The sequence below is a fragment of the Marmota flaviventris genome, chromosome 11 (assembly GCF_047511675.1).
Source record: "Marmota flaviventris isolate mMarFla1 chromosome 11, mMarFla1.hap1, whole genome shotgun sequence".
NCBI classification, from domain to species: Eukaryota; Metazoa; Chordata; class Mammalia; order Rodentia; family Sciuridae; genus Marmota; species Marmota flaviventris.
This window is the reverse complement of record NC_092508.1, coordinates 43775751-43793639: the sequence shown is the minus strand read 5'-3', so window position 1 is coordinate 43793639 and position 17889 is coordinate 43775751. Positions and strand designations below refer to the sequence as shown.

General features: G+C 37.5%; 2 protein-coding genes across 10 annotated transcripts in view; one reads left to right on the top strand and one right to left on the bottom strand.

Annotated features, from left to right (window-relative positions):
- Window positions 1-4549, bottom strand: part of Nemp2 (nuclear envelope integral membrane protein 2) — a 138953-nt gene extending 134404 nt beyond the window's left edge. For 3 of the 6 annotated variants that reach the window (XM_071618981.1, XM_071618978.1, XM_071618980.1), the window contains exon 1: window positions 4473-4548. The gene's annotated coding sequence lies outside the window, so the exon portion shown is untranslated. Of the gene's footprint in view, window positions 1-4282; window positions 4333-4472 lie in introns of those variants that run through there. The other 3 variants (XM_071618982.1, XM_071618983.1, XM_071618979.1) reach the window with 3 other exon arrangements.
- Window positions 4550-4918: 369 nt separating this feature from the next.
- Nab1 (NGFI-A binding protein 1) overlaps window positions 4919-17889 on the top strand; it is a 52702-nt gene continuing 39731 nt past the window's right edge. For 3 of the 4 annotated variants that reach the window (XM_071618977.1, XM_027925019.2, XM_027925018.3), the window contains exons 1-2: window positions 4919-5191; window positions 14812-15649. In XM_071618977.1, coding sequence (XP_071475078.1) covers window positions 14831-15649 — 819 coding nt within the window. In that variant the 5' untranslated portion in view covers window positions 4919-5191; window positions 14812-14830. Of the gene's footprint in view, window positions 5192-6384; window positions 6520-14811; window positions 15650-17889 lie in introns of all 4 variants that reach the window. The other variant, XM_071618975.1, reaches the window with a different exon arrangement.

The following is a 17889-nucleotide window of genomic DNA, read 5'->3' as shown; positions in this document are numbered from 1 at the left end:
CGCAACCCCCAAACATCCTAGTCCCTATAAACCACCATTCTACTCTCCGTTTCTATAAGATCAAATCTTTTGGATTCCACATGAGCAAAATCATGTGGTATTTGTCATTCTGTGCCTGGCTTATTTCACTTAATGTTCTACAGGTTCATCCATATTTTTGCAAATGACAGGGTTTTGATCTTTTAAAAGGCTGAATAGTATTCTATTGTATATAGACCACATTTTCTTTATCTATCCATCTACCATCCATCCATCCACTGGACATTTAAGTTGATTCTATATCATGGCTGCTGAAAATAATGCTGCAATAAACGCGGAAGTACAGATCTCTCTTCTACTGATTTCATTTCCTTCAAATATATACTCAGTAGTGGGATTGCTAGATCATATGTTGTTGCATTTATAATTTTTTGAAAAATTTTTACAGTGTTTTGCATAATGGCTATACTAATTTACATTCCCACCTTAGTAGTTTTCTTTTAAACATTCATGTTTATTTTACTTAAATAAATCTATTTAAAAGATATTTTGATATCATTATTCTAAGTATGTAATTAATCTCGCTTGCTTCAAGAGAAGAAAACCATAAAAGCAAAAACAAAGAAAACAAAGCTATTAAGTTTTAGCTGTATACTGAAGCCTTGAGCAGAAGCTTGTTCTCCCTGTTTAAAAAAAGAAGAATTCAGTACGTGTTAGAGGGATTAGAGACATACTGGCACCAACTACATTTCTTCCTTTAGAAGGATTGAAACAGAACTTAAAAGGGAATAACTTGCTCAGTATGTGATCTAGTGCTATTTAATGCCACCATCCATTTCTATCTTGAATCATCTCAGCATGTTTCCCATGCTTTGGGAGGGCCATTAGAAGAAAAAAGAAGGAGCACTGTTCATTTAATATTGACCAGTCTTGTTTTTAAAGGTGTATTATATGCACTGATTGTCTATTTTCAATGGAACACATTATATTTTCTTATCAATTTCAACTCTCATTCAGAAGGTCTAAAAAAATATTATTCTTTTACTCCAATTTTTAAATTCAAGAGGGAAAATTTGGTTTTCTGAGAGGATAAATAATATCATATTTGGTTGTACACAATGACACATTCTACAGTATTGGTTAAAATTAGAAACAAAACTGTAAAATAAGCTTCTCCTAAATCCATATCTATACGGTGAAAACAAAACCTACCATAACCTGGGAAAAGGCCTTCCAATGTTTAAAAATCTAGTTTCAAAATTTAAAACTGTACTAGTAATATTTGTTTAAGCCATCAGAAGGAACTATGTATTACCTTGCCTTTACAGATAATAAATTAAACCTGGGATAATATTTCCAAATGGTGTTCCTAGGAATAAACATACATTAATAACAGATGACAAATAATTTGATATATTCCTTAGGTCACATCTCAAGTGGAGTTAAAATTGAAAACTTGGTATACTGATTTACCCTTTCTAAATTATAAAAAAATAAATCTGTGCTTGAAACATAAAGTGAATTACTTTAGTAATATGCTAAAAGCAAAACTGCAATTTATATACTGCTTTTGAACATACTCTATTCTCAGAACTTTATTGGAAATGTTATATATTTAGTAAGAAGTAGATGTACCACACATTTTAGAGACTTCTATTAGGAAATATAATTCATACCAAGAACATAAAAAAAAATACAAAAACTCCATTTGCTAGGCAATTCATGTTGTCCATTTTGTTCAGTTATTCAACAAACATTTATTGACTACTATGTGTCAGCTACTGCTTTAGACATTGGAGATAACAGCAATGAATAAAATAACATAATAGATAAAATCACCTACCCTTTTAGAAATTACATTCCAGTGTCCTTTAGGTTTTTATTGAAATGTAGCATGAAATGTGTGTGATGTTTCCATTTTTAAGAAAATTTATTTTATTGTGATTTCAACTTAAAGGAGTTTTATGAGAAGAATATTATCTTATTCTTTAGTTAAAATAAGTATTATATGAAAAAAACAATAAAAGCAGTAAAAAGAAACAGAGCATTTTCCTTTGCCTTTTACATTTCCTTTTGTCTTCTTTATTGTCACTGTTTTATAGAAAAGCCCTGGGAACAGAGAACCATGATGTGTCTTTTTGTCCCCAAAACCCAACCTTAAGCCTAGCACTTAACTGGAACTCAACAAGCTGTACTGGATAAATGAATAACTTATACAGGTATTTACAGTTTAAAATCAAATCAGGAGTAACCAAAACCATTGCATGAATGTTTAACAAAAGATACCCAAATGGTCTGAGTAAGAACTATATTTGTTACCATATTCTCTTTCACCTGTCCAGAAATGCTTCCAAGAAAATTCTAAAACCCTGAAATCTTTCTACCATTGGCCTTCATTGAATCAGGCACCATAATGTAATTGTTACCTTACAGAATGAATGTGAACCTTTTCCATCTTCCTTAACAAATCACTAGGGCCTGAGAAGGGGGAAGACTACGTGTGTTGGAGTGGGGAAGGTGGTGTTTAGGGATGATAAAAAGTGGCAAGGTCCAAAGTAAGAATTAGTGCTTCATCCAAATTGTCTCATATGCAGGTGAATGACTTGATTCTTTGGAGCAATCATGTTGACTAGTGTTGTCATACAGACAGAACTGGATGCCTAAAACCTTAAAATTTTATATTTTCATCATTTTCCTTCCTCCCACCAACTCCCCCAGCACCACAGGGCATTTAAGCAAAGCAAAGTGGGCCCAAAATGCCATTCTTAATGTGGGAAGAATACACTATCTAAATGTGCCCAGAAAACAAACAAGGAAAGATTTCAGTGTTGAAACAACCAGTTGCAAGTCAGAGGAAAGAGTATCTGCCCCAACACATTTCCTTTCAGCATCAAGTTCAGCCAGACATATTCAAGGTTGGATTTAATGTCGTTTCTTCCAACTCTGGAAACAATTCCAGTGGAAGGCTCAACAGTGCAGGTAAGACCACTCATTTCATGACTCATTAATCACTAATTGTACATCTTTACTGAAGAAAGGTCCTTTTCTCTAGCTGTTCAGAAGCAACAATGTTTGCAAATCATCAGGATTCCAGAGAGGAATTAGAAGAATTCTGCAGATTTCATTGCCTGAACATTCATTAACCTCTACCTTTCCCAACCAGCTAAGAAATTGCCTAGTCTTTATTGTACCATAAAAACCTAAGTTAACTTTCTCTTTAGCAGAACAGGATCTACAGCAGGGAAAAAGAAAAGAAAAAAACTCTCACGATTATAAAAACAAAGAGAAATGTTCAGCAGTGATTTCTTCAGTTAAAGAAGAAATTGAGGAAGCAAGCAGGTTTACTAATTTGAAATAACAATTCAAACACTCCAGACAGATCCTGTCACTAACGTGAAGAAATTTAACTTTAATGATATATATTCCATTATGACATTACTCATTTTTATTTTTGCAAGGTTTTTTAAAAAAAACAACAGGTTCTGTACTTTAATAAGGTCTTTTTCTTTCAATATTATCATCATCCTATCCATCACTGCAACATAAAGATGTGGTTTGAAGAATTTCCCATCTCAAAGAATGCCTTGTATCCCCTTCAGCAAAGTAGGCATACTCTGGGAGGCCAGCCAGGATGTGGGAAATGCCTCCTATATAAAACTGGATTCTTAATATGTATGTTGAAACTGGATTCTACCTGTATGGCAGTTCTTTTGTATTAACTAGGGCTCTCAATCCTTCAAGAATACATTAAAACTTGAAATCTTTCATTTTTCCATTCTTTTGGAAAAAAAAAAAGGAAAATAAGACTTAAAAAGTTTTCTAAATATTTTAGCAATAGCTCAAGTACATTTTTGGAGGTGCTTGAGTATTTCCTTTGGCTAAATAAGTTTATGCAAAACAAACTCAAAAATTCTGTATTGTGCCTTAGGAACTCTATTTTGACACACTCCAAGACAGAACCGAACCTTCTTTTTTCCTACACTATGGTAATAAAAAAACAAAAACAAAACAACAACAAAAAAAACGTTAACCAGTAAAATAGCAGGTTTTCAGGAGGTGAGAAGGTTGGAATTAAAGTTACCGGACAAGACAGTTGTCTAACCGCACCTCTGGCTTAGTGGTTCCCTTTCCTCCCCTCCCCCTTCTCTCCCAACGCCAAGGCGGTGATGGAGAGGGGACAAGAAGGGCGAGGCAGAGATTCGTTCAAAACTACGGGTTCTTCCAACTCCGAGCACCTGCCGCCTCTCCTCCTCCACGCAGTCGCGGCCAACTTCCCGCAGAACACCCAGGCCCACTGCCTCACCTGGCCCACCTGTCCAGCCCACCTCCCCTGCAAGCCAGAGGGGGGCGGGGCGAGCCCGGCGCCCAGATGTGTGGGCGGGGCGCGCTATTTTATTTTTTTTTAAGTCTGCCTCCTGGGGGACGTTGATTTGGCGGGGTATGCTCTTTGAAATACTATATTGGGAATCTCACACTTAAAAAAAATCGCAAACCTTCTGCTCCACTCCGCAGCTGGAGAGCAGGCCCGAGGCGGCGTCCCCTCCTTCTCACCGCCCCCGTCCCCCTCCTTCTCCACAACTCCCCCCTCCCGCCACTGCCCGGAGCGGGACTGGCGGGAGCCGCCCCCTCCCGGGCGCCCACTTGGTTCCTCCCAGCTGCCCTGTGAATGGGCCGCCCTCCGGATTCTGCGGAGGGGGGCGGTGGGAAGAGGCCGAGTCCCGGCCCCTGCGGCCGTCGCCCCCGCCCCCGCCCCGCGGCGGCCCACGCCTGGATCTGCGTCACTCGGCCGCGCGTGGGCGGGAGCCGGAGCGGCGAATGTAGCAAGAGCGGAATCTCCCAATGTGACAGCGCGCGGGGGGGTGGAGGCGGCGGCGGAGGCGGGCGGGGGAGGGGGAGGGGGAGGGTGCAGCGCGCGAGGGGAGGGCGGGGGAGGCGCCGCCGCCGCCGCCCGCGCGTTCGAGCCCGGAGGAGCCGCCGCCACCGCCACCGCGGCGGAGCGAGCGCCGTCGGGGCGGGCGGGCAGCAGCGGCGGGCCCGAGCCGGGGGGAGCAGGGAGAGCGCGCCCACCACCTTCCCTTCCCCCCCTCGATGGGAGCGGGGGCGTCCCGGCCGCTGCAGCCGCCTGAGGGAGAGCCGGGGGCTGCCTCTTCGGAGTTGGGGCTGAGCTGTCCACCGGGGAGAGCGCGCCAAGACTGCTGCAGCTGCGGGCCAAGTACGTACCCCAGCCGACGTCCGCAACTCGGGTCGGCCGGGTGCGGGACGCGTTCGCGGTCGTTCGGCCTCAGGGCGGGCGTCCTGGGGAGCTGGCCCTGTGCGTCCGCCGCCGGAAGGAGAGGCGGCCTCGGGCTTGAGTGGGCGATCCTGAGGAACGCTGTGCAGGGATGCGGGGTGGGCGAACGCGGCAGCAGCCCCGACTGGTGCGTTTTCCCACCGAGGCGAGGAAGCTTGGGCATGTGTCCACTCTCCTAACCGGGCCTGGGTCGTCTCGCGGTGCCCTCGGGCATCGTGGGTCGGTGTGGGGTGGTGCGTCGTGGGTGCGCGCGCCGGCCCCAGAGTTTCAAGCCGCCTTCGCCGGGGGGCAGACTCTTTTTTGTTTGTTTACTTTACAAAAGTGCTGCACTTAGCGTCTTAATTTTTCCCTGGGTATTCCCTTCTTCCGAAGGTAGTTTTCTTTTTTAAAAGCGGAAGGAGAGTTTTGTTTGGATGAGGCTTTCAGAAACTTGGCACCGAAGTGCAGGCATTGGAAAGACTCAATGTGCCCCTAAAGCCGAGTAAGGAATCTGCAAACGATGCGGGGCGTAGAAGTCTTGGATGGAGAGGTGTTTTGACTTTATCAGTGAGAAATACTGAAGTAATACCAAATATTTGTGATCTGCAATCTTGGGGTTCACAAGATGTGAAAGGACACTTAAGTTGCAAGATCTTTTAGAAAAGTATAGCCGGATTTAAAATTTGCATATGTGGATTGTGCAGACCAAGTCTTGCAGCAGGTGATTTGGAGTAATCCTGAATTTGCATATAATTACCCCTAGTTCCCTAAGATTCCAGAGGCTTGGGAAATTTTGGGGTGACCGTTAATTTTCAGTTTCATCTGAGAAAGCCGATTTGGAGTAACTTGTCACTTGCCATTTGGTTTGCCTGTGACGTGTCTGTCAACTCTTAAGGAGTGCAAAGATCAGAAGCTGAGAGGGAAGTTTTCAGATCTTGTTTAAAAATATTTTGGCAGTTTTAATAGAGAATATTAGATTGCATAGGAACAGAGGAACCGAATTTAAAATAGATCAGTCACATACAAAGTGTCTTAGTTAGAAAAGTGTACATACAGTGAATTACCTTCTTAGATTTTCACTTTGTGAAAACTATCTTGGTATTACATTCCCAATTATGACTTTTTGTGATTATCAGTGGGTTTTAAGAAATATTGGAGAGAGAATGCAGAGGACTTGTTTTCTGTTTTGGATGGAGGCTCTCTCCCTGAAGACCTGAAGAGCTGCTTCCAATCCAATCTGAGTTCCAGTAAAAGTGTGTCTTAGATTCAAGGTATATCCTTTTTTCTTTCATGTTTATATCATTTGAGACATTTAAAATTGTTCTTTCGTTAAGTTTAAGAGGTTATTTTGTCTGGATAGGACAAATGGGGCTAATATGCAAATAAGGATAGAGTTGAGAATTTCTAAATGACTGGCTGGCAAGGTCAGCCTTCCTTATTTCTGTTTGGGGTATTAGATATTGGAACTTTATCTTGAAAGAACATGGTCTTGAAAGAAAATTTTAAGGAAACTTTGGAAGATTTAAAAAAAAATTTACCATCTTTCACTAAAGCTAGTTTGCCATCCCTTTTGAAAATACTTTGTTTTTCCTGGCTGTGGTGGTCTCTTTTAATACATTAATTCATCATTAATAACAGTAGTAATAAAACACGGAGGTACTGTAGATTTTTATTTCATTCTGTAATTTATGGTTGTAATTCAGATGACAAAAATCCTTAGGACTACTATAGCAGATACAGGTGATTAAGTGCACTTATATGTCTGTATAATCGAATACATCTAATAAATACTTTGTTATTTTAAAAAAATTATTAATACAGTTGCATAATTTTAGCTAAACTAAAATTACATCAAAAACATCCACCTTACTGTTGGAGAGTTAGTAGATTTTTGTTCTTCTTGTTATCATTTAGAGAATCAGTTAAAGCATTAGATATTTTCTTGTAATCACACTTTAAGAACATACTGACTTATTAAGATTTTGGGGGTTTGCACTCTGGGTACTTTGAAGAAATTATAAGGTCAGGGAAACCTTTGAAGAATTCATTGTTTGAACTTCAAATTTTAAAGTAAGAGACTCTTGGATACTCTTGGATAGAAACAGAAGTATGTTGGGTTTTTGAGTCTGTTGACTTAGACTCTGTCCTAAAACTTACGTCTTATGTATTCAGTTATAATAAGCCTGTAGTGTTTGTTGTTGTTGTTCATATGCATTTTCGGAAAGAGAATCTCTGTAAGATTTACCTTTCAATATGAAGCTGTGTTCTGGATACCACATAACCATCATATATGTTACTTTCAAAGAAGTGACCATTTTACAAACAGTTTAGGATCATGCTAATGTGTAATCATCTTGTCTATGCAAATATGTAATATTAAATGTATTGCAGAATAAATAAAACCCACTTGAGCACGTAATATAAGGTTGCTAGCACCTTTGCTTTGAATTTATGTCTTACCTGATTCTTCCTTTCTTTTCAGTAGTAGAAAGAAGAATAGTACAGTTATTATACTAAATGCAAATTTCTTTTCTGAACTGACATGTTCAATAACTCATACAATAGTAGAATGTACTCCCTTAAAATTAATAATGGAACAAGTGGGAAATTTCAGAAGTTGATGCTGGGAAAAAATATTAATCCTCATCTTGTGAGAATTCTCACAGCTAAAACATACCATTAAGCTTTCAAATAGTTTGTCATTTCTCAATACTTTGTGTTTATGAGACTGCATGTCAATTTGCATGTTATGTTAATTTTTACAGAGAAACTTGTAAAAAGGTGGCAAAATTTATATATATTGCCTATGAAGTGTATCTCCAGAGTGCTTTTAATACCTGTTGAATGGTTTGACTGTTGGTTGATTGAAGAATTTGTAGGCATTATATGAAATGCTAGTATTTGCTTATAGGTATTAAATTAATGCTGTGATCATCTAGTAGCAAAATAAATAAGATTTACTTTTTAAAAATTCAATAAATGCATTTAAACTTGCCCATTAAATATTTTTATCCAATCATAAGGGTGAGGATCTTTAAGGCTTTTTTCCCAGCTAAAGAATCAAAGTTTCCCAAAGTATCATTAATTCATTAGAAACCATGTATTTAATTCAAAGTATCTTGATTTAAAATATTATTGCATGCTTACTAATAAGTATGCCTAGGTAAAATTTTTGGACCTTGAAACATACATAGGAATTAGTACCCAGGCCATTCCTGCAACATTAAGTAACCCATGAAATTCAATCATTTTAGCTTGAGTTCTGGGTTGTAGGACTAGGATAGAAGTCTGAATTCATTTCCTGGAATCTCATCCTTTCCTAAGCCAAATTCTATTTTTGGCTTTCTTTGCACCTTTCTCCCAGGCCACTATACCTTCAAGCTACACTCCTTCTAAACCTGGCTTACTTCAGAAGTTTTAAGTGTAGTCTCTGTCCTGAAATTTACCTTTGTCCCCATTTCCTATCTTAATCTTTCATTCCCTTAGCATGCAACAGATCTCATCTAGATGTTAAGAGAAAAACAGGTCAGTGGAACTAATTCACCTTAATCTGTTAATGATTCATGAGCTCTTCACCAAGGTTTTTCACATTTTGGGGGTATGTTTCTAAGAGTCCTCTGTATAAGTCAGGCCTTAACTGGGATTTTGCTTTTGATTTCTTTCTACTTAAAGAGTCTTTTTCTCTTTGAATGTCACAGACTTCATAAAAAGTGTACGTACACACATATACACAAATGTGGTACATGTTTGGGTACATAGCAATGATTCCTGTAGCAGGAAAGGGAAGTTTTCAAGAATAGTGATTATGAATCCATTTAAATATAATGATAATTTTTAAGATATTTGTTATTTGGGACTAATTTACATTAAATTTAATTTTAGAAACACAAAAAGATATAGGGTATTATGAATAAACTTGAATTCTTAAAAATGTTGGTCTTAATTGGTCGTGGTAGTGCACACCTGTAATCCCAGGATCTCAGGAGGCTGAGAGAGGAAGATCTCGAGTTCAAAGCCAGCCTCAGCTAGCATTGTGGCTCAGCGGTAGAGTGCTTGCCTAGCACTGGTGGGGCCCGGGTTCGATCCTCAGCACCACATAAAAATAAAGGCATTGTGTTGTGTCCATCTACACCTAAAAAATAAATATTAAAAAAAAAAAAAAAAACAGCCTCAGCAAAAGTAAGATGCTAAGCAACTCAGTGAGACCCTGTCTCTAAATAAAATATAAAATAGGGCTGGGGATGTGGGGTCAGTGGTCAAGTGCCCCTGAATTCAATCCCCAGTATCTCCCCCCACCAAAAAAAAATCTGGTACTAACCACATGCAGTTCCTATATTTGGGAGCACATCCTTTGATCTCTTGGGAAAATAGCCATATTATGAGAGTCTACCAAAAGGCCTTCTAAGAAAGAGAAAGTATTGAGGATGAGAGAATGAAAAGAATTATAGATAAAGTAACAGAATGTACCATTATTAGATTGACATTTCACTGGGACGCCAATTTACCCAGAAGGTGTCCCTTTTGAAATATGAAAGGAGGCTGCTGATCAGATTCTGACTCAAATATTGGGTTTCATTAAACAATCATTATAGAGATGCTATTCTACATAGAACACTTTGCTAGGAATAAAAGTGAATAAAAGATTAATGAGATCTAATTCCTATCCTCTGGGTGCTTATAACTACAATAACTTGTTCTACAGAAATAGGTTTAAGTCATCTTTGTTCTGTGGATCCTTTGTATGACGTGTTGCATAGCATTTATCACAATGTTTAACCGTCTGCTTCTTTTCTATCTCCTTCCTCTTAATTGTATTCTTTATAAAGGACAGTCTTTACTTTGTATCCCCAGAACTGACTCAAGTGTGTGGCATACTTGAATAAATTAAAAAAATGAGAAAGATAGGAAAAATTGTGGGGTTCCAAGAAAGGAGAGGACAGTGTTTGAAAGGCTTTATGAAAAAAGTTGTAGAGGAAGGATGTCTGGCATTGGGCAGAGAAATGGAAGGCACGTTTGAGGTATGCCAAGGGGCTCTTTTTGGCCTGAGTACAGGGTCATGTTAAGAAACAGATTTGAAAGGTTTGGATCTGAGATGCCCATGTAAGTAGCTTGGGTTTCTTTTTCTAAGCTGCAGGGAAATTTGCATAAATGAGTGAAGACAGTCCTATGGGAAATGAAGTTAGTATTGCAGTGTGGGATGTATTAAAGGTGAGAAAGCTATTTTCAAAATTGGGCAAGAAACAATGAAAATCAGAATTAGGTGCCTTAAAGAAAAAGGGTGGCATGGTCTAAGGACATGTAGATTTGAGGATGGAAGAGGAAAAAACAAAGATAGAATCCACATTTTTATGGATCCAGGAAATCAGAAAAGTCATGGTGCAACTAAAATTGCACCAGGAAGGTGTGAATAGTGAAATTGAGAATCCAGAAAATGAGACAGTGTCCTTGCTTTTGGACATACCAAACTTGAGGTTTTAACAATCCCTGGGTGAAATTCCATATTATATAATTCACAAGAAAATTTGGTTCTGATAGTTCTCAAACTTCTCAGATGTAAGGATCACTTTTTAAATTAAAAAAAAAAAATGTAAGGATCACTTTTTAAATTAAAAAAATTGCAAATGTGATAATTTTGCTTTTAGCATTTGTTTATTGAGAATACACATTCTACAAAATTTAATTACACTTTTAAATGAGTTTTTATTTCATTATATCACAGAAATATTATTTTAGTTTCATATATAAGGTGGACATGTAACTCAGCAACCAGAGCTTGATGTACATTGGATTTGAGAACACTTTGAGTAAATACATAGCCCTTGTATTTGAACATTTGGTCCAAGCTATAGATAGAGATTTGGCATTCATTGCCTATAGTGATAATTGAAGCCATCAACGGGACAGATCATCAGGGGAGAATATGGACAGACAACAGAAAAAAGACCTAATGTAAAACCTTGGAAGCTGGATTCACTGATGGACATCTGTAGCCTCAGCATTGAGGTGGGAGGATCACTTGAACCCAGAAGTTCAAGATCAGTCTAGGCAACATAAAAAGACCCCCCATTTAAACAAAACAAAAAAACCTTGCACTTAGAACACATTCAGAGAAGGTAGGGAAAACAAAATGATACAACATTTACCAAAGTCAAATGAAAAGCATTTTAAGGAGTGACTTGCAGCAGAGAGATTAATGAGAGAGGAAGAGACCAGGTGATAACTCAGTAGTTACTAGAGATTGATAGATTGATGGGGTCAGAAAGCTGGCTGGATTGAGACCTCTTTGAAGGAATGATTTTTGTTTTTCCTAGGGACCATGAAAGAGGCCTCTGTCCTCCCCTATATCCTCACATGGCAGCTTGGAGAACATCATATAAAGGTTTTGTTTTCCACAGCAAAGAAGTTGTTCAGTAAAGTCTTTCTGTATAAGATAGCTCCTTATGTCACTTAGCATAATTTGAATCTTGCAACTGACTGATGCTTACCTTACAAGGAGCCAAAGTGAGACATATTTGTTTTAAAGATTTGGGACAAATCATAACCATTTAAAATGGATAAATGAATAAGAAACATCATCAAATGGTCTAACTAATCTGTTATTTAACTCTTCTTTAATACTGGTCTTTTTATTGGACTGACCAGGATGAGGAATGTATAAGCTCCTGTAAATGGAAGTTTGCTGTGCAGGAGTAGCAAGGCCTCCTATTATCTTTGAAATGTAACAAGAAAACTTCTTTCTCTTAATTGTGGATTTTTCATGGAAAGGTCAGAATCAGCATGGGGTTCCAGGATGTTTTGCGGAAGCCTTGGTAATGCTTCTCAGCTGAGTAGATTTACTATACTATAAGCTATCTGAATATATTGTGACCCTTTATATTTACTTCAGACCAGAGAGATGCAGTTTGAAATTTGCTTTTAACTTATTTGAACTTTATGTTGAAGCATGAATTGTTACAGGTTTTATGAAAACAGAGAATCCCATCTTATGAAAGTTTTCTTTTAAATTGAATCAAGTTAATGTATGAAGTGGTGGGTGTTTAAATTATCACAGCAGGCTTTGGAAGGAAACTGAAACATTCTCCTAAGGTAAAAGCTTAGGGAAAAAACTTTTCCCAGCAGTAAGTATGGGTCTTTAGAAAGCCTCCTGGGACTCTGAATAGTTTGCTTACTTATCTTTCAACTCTTATCTTGACTTTGGAAATGTATACTTGGTCCTATTAGTCCTTATGGAGTTATTATATCCATAAATACTACTTCCTGGTTCATGAGTGCTTCTCTAGGAAGTAGGGAGTTTTCTTTTTTTTCTGTGTCAATAGGAAAAAGTAAAAGTTGAAAATTATTATTTTCTAAAGTTACTGCCTTAATAAGTTTGGGTCTTTTAGCTCTCCTTTTATTGTTTCTCTTATATTTGTCTGCCATGTATTTTTTTAGATGTTAATTAAAAATATTTCAAAACCCTATTCTAGATTTTTGTCATGTTCTCTATTCCATAACATAAGGAGTGAATGATGGTGAGTAATTGATCAATCCATAAACACTGCATAGTTAGTTCTTATTAAAAAGGTTATCTATGTACATGTTTATTTGTATGTGTGTGTATTGTATACTCCAGTTGAAAGCATGTGGAGCAATTGTATTAGGTGTATGATGAGAAAGTGAATTTATTCCACTTTGGGCTTTTTTAGAAGCTTTTCTATTAGGTTTAATGTAAACATCTGTAACTCCCAAGGGCTGTGTTTTTGTGAGCTCACATCCAACAGGAAGATAGACTCTTCCTGAATTGGGAGGACAAGCAGATCCCCATTTAGGTGATTTAGAAAATGCTAAGATATTTTTATCCAGACAGCTGAGATGGCATGAACCCTAAGGTGAACCTAAAGAATGTAGATGATCACAAAACCTGTACAGTGTCTGTGTTGCTCAGAGGAAATACTAAATAGAGATCTTCTTGAGCAGTTTGCCTCATTTACTGAATCCCTGGAGGGACCTGGGAAACTGTTTTTCAATAGCATCTCATGGAGAAGTTACTGAACATTAATTTGCTCTTTTTTTATGTCTTTTTGAATGTCAACAGGCCATGTCCATACTAGCCCTTGAAAATAACCATCAAGTTTAGGAGATCACTAGTTGATCAAAACAGATTGTGGATGATATAAAGGTTCTTGGAGATGGGGCTTCTCAGCTGTTAGTCTTTAGAGTGATATGGAGATGTGTTCTCTTTGTTGTGGTGAGTGACACTAGAATTTTATGTAGCATTCTGGCTAGTGGCATTTGAAAACATGTACCAGGTTTGGTGACTCTTGCTTTCAGGAGTGTTCCTTATATGCCTTTGCTTGCATTATATCTTAAGTTAACTATTGCTTCGTACCATTTGAGTTGAGAATAGACTTCTATTTTCTTCTGATGTATGTATTCTTTTAGCCTTCTGTAATTTTCTCCACAGAGGGCTCCAGGGTCCTTTAATCCTAAAGGTGCATTGACTACAGCAAGTTTATTTTTCTTAAATGGAAATACTTGGCCAACTCTTCTTTGTATGTGGGAGGTCTCCAGACAACTTTTGAAGCCTGCTAAGAGGTCAAGAAGTACTTTGCTGGATCTTGTTCTGTTTCTTTAAAAACAGGTTTCTCTCTCTTGCTTGGGCTCCAAAAGTATCTTTCTTCTATATGTTGTTTCTGCCCTGGGCTCTCTGCTGCTGCTTTGGAGGGCTCACCTACCCTCTGGGTTTCATCCTACATCTTTATCAGTAATACATACTTAGACCCTGTTCTATTATTTTCCCTGAAGGGTAGTTCTATAAAAGCATTCCATTCTGCATTTCAGTGCCATGCATTTGAAAAGGAATCCCATTATCCTGATTTTTCTGTATGTTGAATACCTGTCATAATTCTAGACTCTCAGATATGTAATTACATAGTTACTTGTAACTCTTCTTAAAACCACAGAAAGTATCAATAAATGTTAACTTTATCTTCTTTATCATTTATACTTAAGTGATCACAAGTCTTGACACTTATTTGAAGTCTTTTCTTGGTTCCTAAATATACCACCTTCTATTTTCTTACCTCCAATTCATATTGAAAATTCTCTTTCTTTACCGGCCAGACAATTCTTGGTAATTTTTCTTTATAAAATAGGAGTAATTATCCCTATCTCACAGAGGCTACTATGAGGATTAGAAATAAGGTAAGGTAAAGTGTTTATCATCTGGTGTACTTCTTACCTCCTGCTAATTTTGATTATCTTTGCATCATGGAAGCAGCAAAGTGAATACCCTAAAATATGGGAGATGAAGCCCTGTGAGCCTTGGTTTGAGTCCCCAGTCTCCTGCTTACTATTTATTCTCCTTTAGAAAAATAGGTCAGTTTAGTTATTGATGGTTATGGTTGTTGTAAGTGCAAAATGGGATAAAGTTGTGTGAGGGAGAACAGTTAGTTGCTGTGCAAATATTCTCTTGTTTTTGTTCTTCCTGTACTTCATTCTTAAATCCTGTAATGTCTAATAACATATTTGGTTTAAGAAGTTTGAAGCAAGTGTGGTAAGTTTTTCCTGTCTTCTTTTTGTAGGTTAAACCCATCTACAGTAATGGCTGCGGCCTTACCCAGGACCCTGGGAGAGTTGCAGCTATATAGAATATTGCAGAAAGCCAATCTGCTCTCTTATTTTGATGCCTTTATCCAACAAGGTGGTGATGATGTCCAGCAACTCTGTGAAGCTGGAGAAGAGGAATTTTTGGAAATCATGGCACTCGTTGGCATGGCTAGCAAACCCCTACATGTTAGAAGATTACAGAAGGCTTTGAGAGACTGGGTTACAAACCCTGGCCTTTTCAATCAGCCACTGACTTCCCTTCCTGTCAGTAGCATACCTATCTACAAATTACCAGAGGGATCACCAACATGGCTAGGAATATCCTGCAGTAGTTATGAAAGGAATAGCAATGCCCGGGAACCTCATTTAAAAATTCCCAAATGTGCTGCCACCACCTGTGTGCAGAGCTTGGGACAGGGGAAGTCAGATGTGATGGGGAGCTTAGCACTGCAGAGTGTTGGTGAGTCCAGACTCTGGCAAGGCCACCATGCTACTGAGAGCGAACACAGTCTGTCCCCAGCAGACCTTGGCTCTCCGGCTTCCCCTAAGGAAAGCAGTGAGGCACTGGATGCTGCTGCTGCCCTCTCTGTGGCAGAGTGTGTGGAGCGAATGGCCCCCACACTGCCAAAAAGTGACTTGAATGAAGTGAAAGAGCTGCTAAAAAACAACAAGAAGTTGGCCAAAATGATTGGTCACATTTTTGAGATGAGTGATGATGATCCACACAAAGAGGAGGAAATTCGAAAATACAGTGCAATATATGGCAGATTTGACTCAAAGAGAAAGGATGGGAAACATCTCACACTTCATGAGGTAAGAAATGTGTGTGTGGTGTGTTATAATTCCTCAAAGGGAAATTTGATAGTGGTTTTATTTTATTTATTTTTGCAGTGCTGGGGATCAAACCCAGGGGCTGTGTATACTAGGCAGGTGCTCTACCACTAAACTACATGCCAGCCCAAGTTTGTTGAAAGCTTGCAGAAAAGAAAAAAAAAAGATATACTTCCTAAAAGTGATATTAAAAACAGTTCAGGTGTTAGCAAAATAATATTAAATGAGTCTGAATTTATTGTTTAGGGGTGTTTTGTGTTGCACTCAAACATGATTTAGCTTTGAAACAACAAAGTAAGTTTTAGAAAAATGTCAGAATTTAAACAGTGAAAGAAAGCCTAAAATCTTTGCATTTTTAAGAAGTTTGTTTTTTACTTATGGAATAAAGTAGGATTTTAAATATAGTGACATTTAAAAAAAATACCTTTATAGGCTTCTACTATCCAACATACAAAAATTACTGAATCAAAGAATATGTAAATTTACTATTTCAATATTCTGCTAAAATGTCTTCTAAAAAAGCTGTGACAATTTATACTTCTGCTATTGTGCAAATAAATGTTTAGTTCTCCACATACTTTCTAATAGTGCATTTTACATTATTTTTCATCTTATATTCAGTCTAACAGATGAAAACTTTTTGTTGCTTAAATTTACTTTTCTTAGTGAGGATGAGTATTTTATATTTATTGTTTATATGCTTAAGAGGCATTTAACTTTATGTTCTTATCCTTTGTTTTGGTATTATAGTTGTCTTACTTTTAAAAAATTGGTAAATATTTTTTATATTTTAGGGATATTAAGCTTTTGCCTGACATTGTAACATTTTTCCAAATTGTTTGTCCTTTGACCTTTCAGAGTGTTTTACCATGTGAAATTTTAATTTTATATAATCATATTTACTGATCTTGTCCTATATGGTCTCATTGGCCTAAGTTTCTATTTCTTCATTTTTATAGAGTTATTTTAGTTAATGTAGCTTTATAATATGGTATGCTCTTTGGAAAAGGACGTATTTCTTCATTAATTTAGTTTTGTAACTTTTTTGTTTTTGTTTTTTTTGTAAGATAATGTTACACAAATACAATTTTAGATGCATTTGTTAGGTTTCTCAAAATGTTATTTTGATTATAAATGCCTTAAATGCATAAGTTAATTTGATAAAAATTGACTTATTTACAGTGAGACCCATACAGGAATATAGTATATGTATCCTGTATGGGTCTCACTGTAAATAAGTTTTCCTTAGTTATGTTATATTGTTTTTTATTTATGATACTAGGGATTTAGCCTAGAGTGCTCTACCACTACATTCCCAGCCTGTTTAATTTTGTGACAAGGTCTCGCTTGCTAAGTTGCCCAAGCTGGCCTTGAATTTGTAATCCTCCTGCTCCATTCTCCCCAGTTGCTGGTATTATAGGTGTATACCATGGAGGCCAGCTAGAATTCTCTTATTGATGTATATTTTGTACATTTCTTGTTAGGTCAAATATTAAATGTCTAGTATGTATGTTTTTAAATTTCTTTGATTTTAAATAGGACATACAAATAAAGGGATATAATCCAAATGAGTTTTCCCCCGTTTTTTTAATGACTATCACTGGCTGAGATTTGTATATTAATCTTGTTTTCAGCAATTTAACCATTTGATCTTTAAAATAAGTGATTTTAGATATGAATACTGGAGCTTAAGATCAAAGAATTGGTTAGCAGAATGACTTAAATCACAGTAAGTTTGTGACTATTTTGTATGTGTCCTTTTGCAATTGTTAAGTATCATTATTTCTACACAAGTGCCTCACAGAAACTTGTGTAGAAAACATGCTTAGCATTATAGTTCAGTTACACTTTGATGCTTTTTTTTTTTTTTTTTTAATTATTATTACCTATGAACCAGTAGAGGAATCCAATTAAAAAGCTATCTGGCTGTTATTAATGGAAAACAAGAGGCAAGCATGTTGGCAGTTTTAGTTTCATGCTTTAATGCAATTTTCATAAAATTTTTTAAATGTAGCACATGAAACACAAAGATGAGTCAAAAGACTTGTATTTTTATCAAGGTAAAATATTTTCAAAAGATTACTCAAAACAGGAAGGAAGATGGCGGCGAGGGGAGTGCATTGCCCCCATGTGCTGCTTCACTGTGTGGGAGTATGACAAGTCAGGACGGCTAAAGGATATCTTGTTAGGAATTTCCAGCAATAGTGGGGTGCTCCGGAACC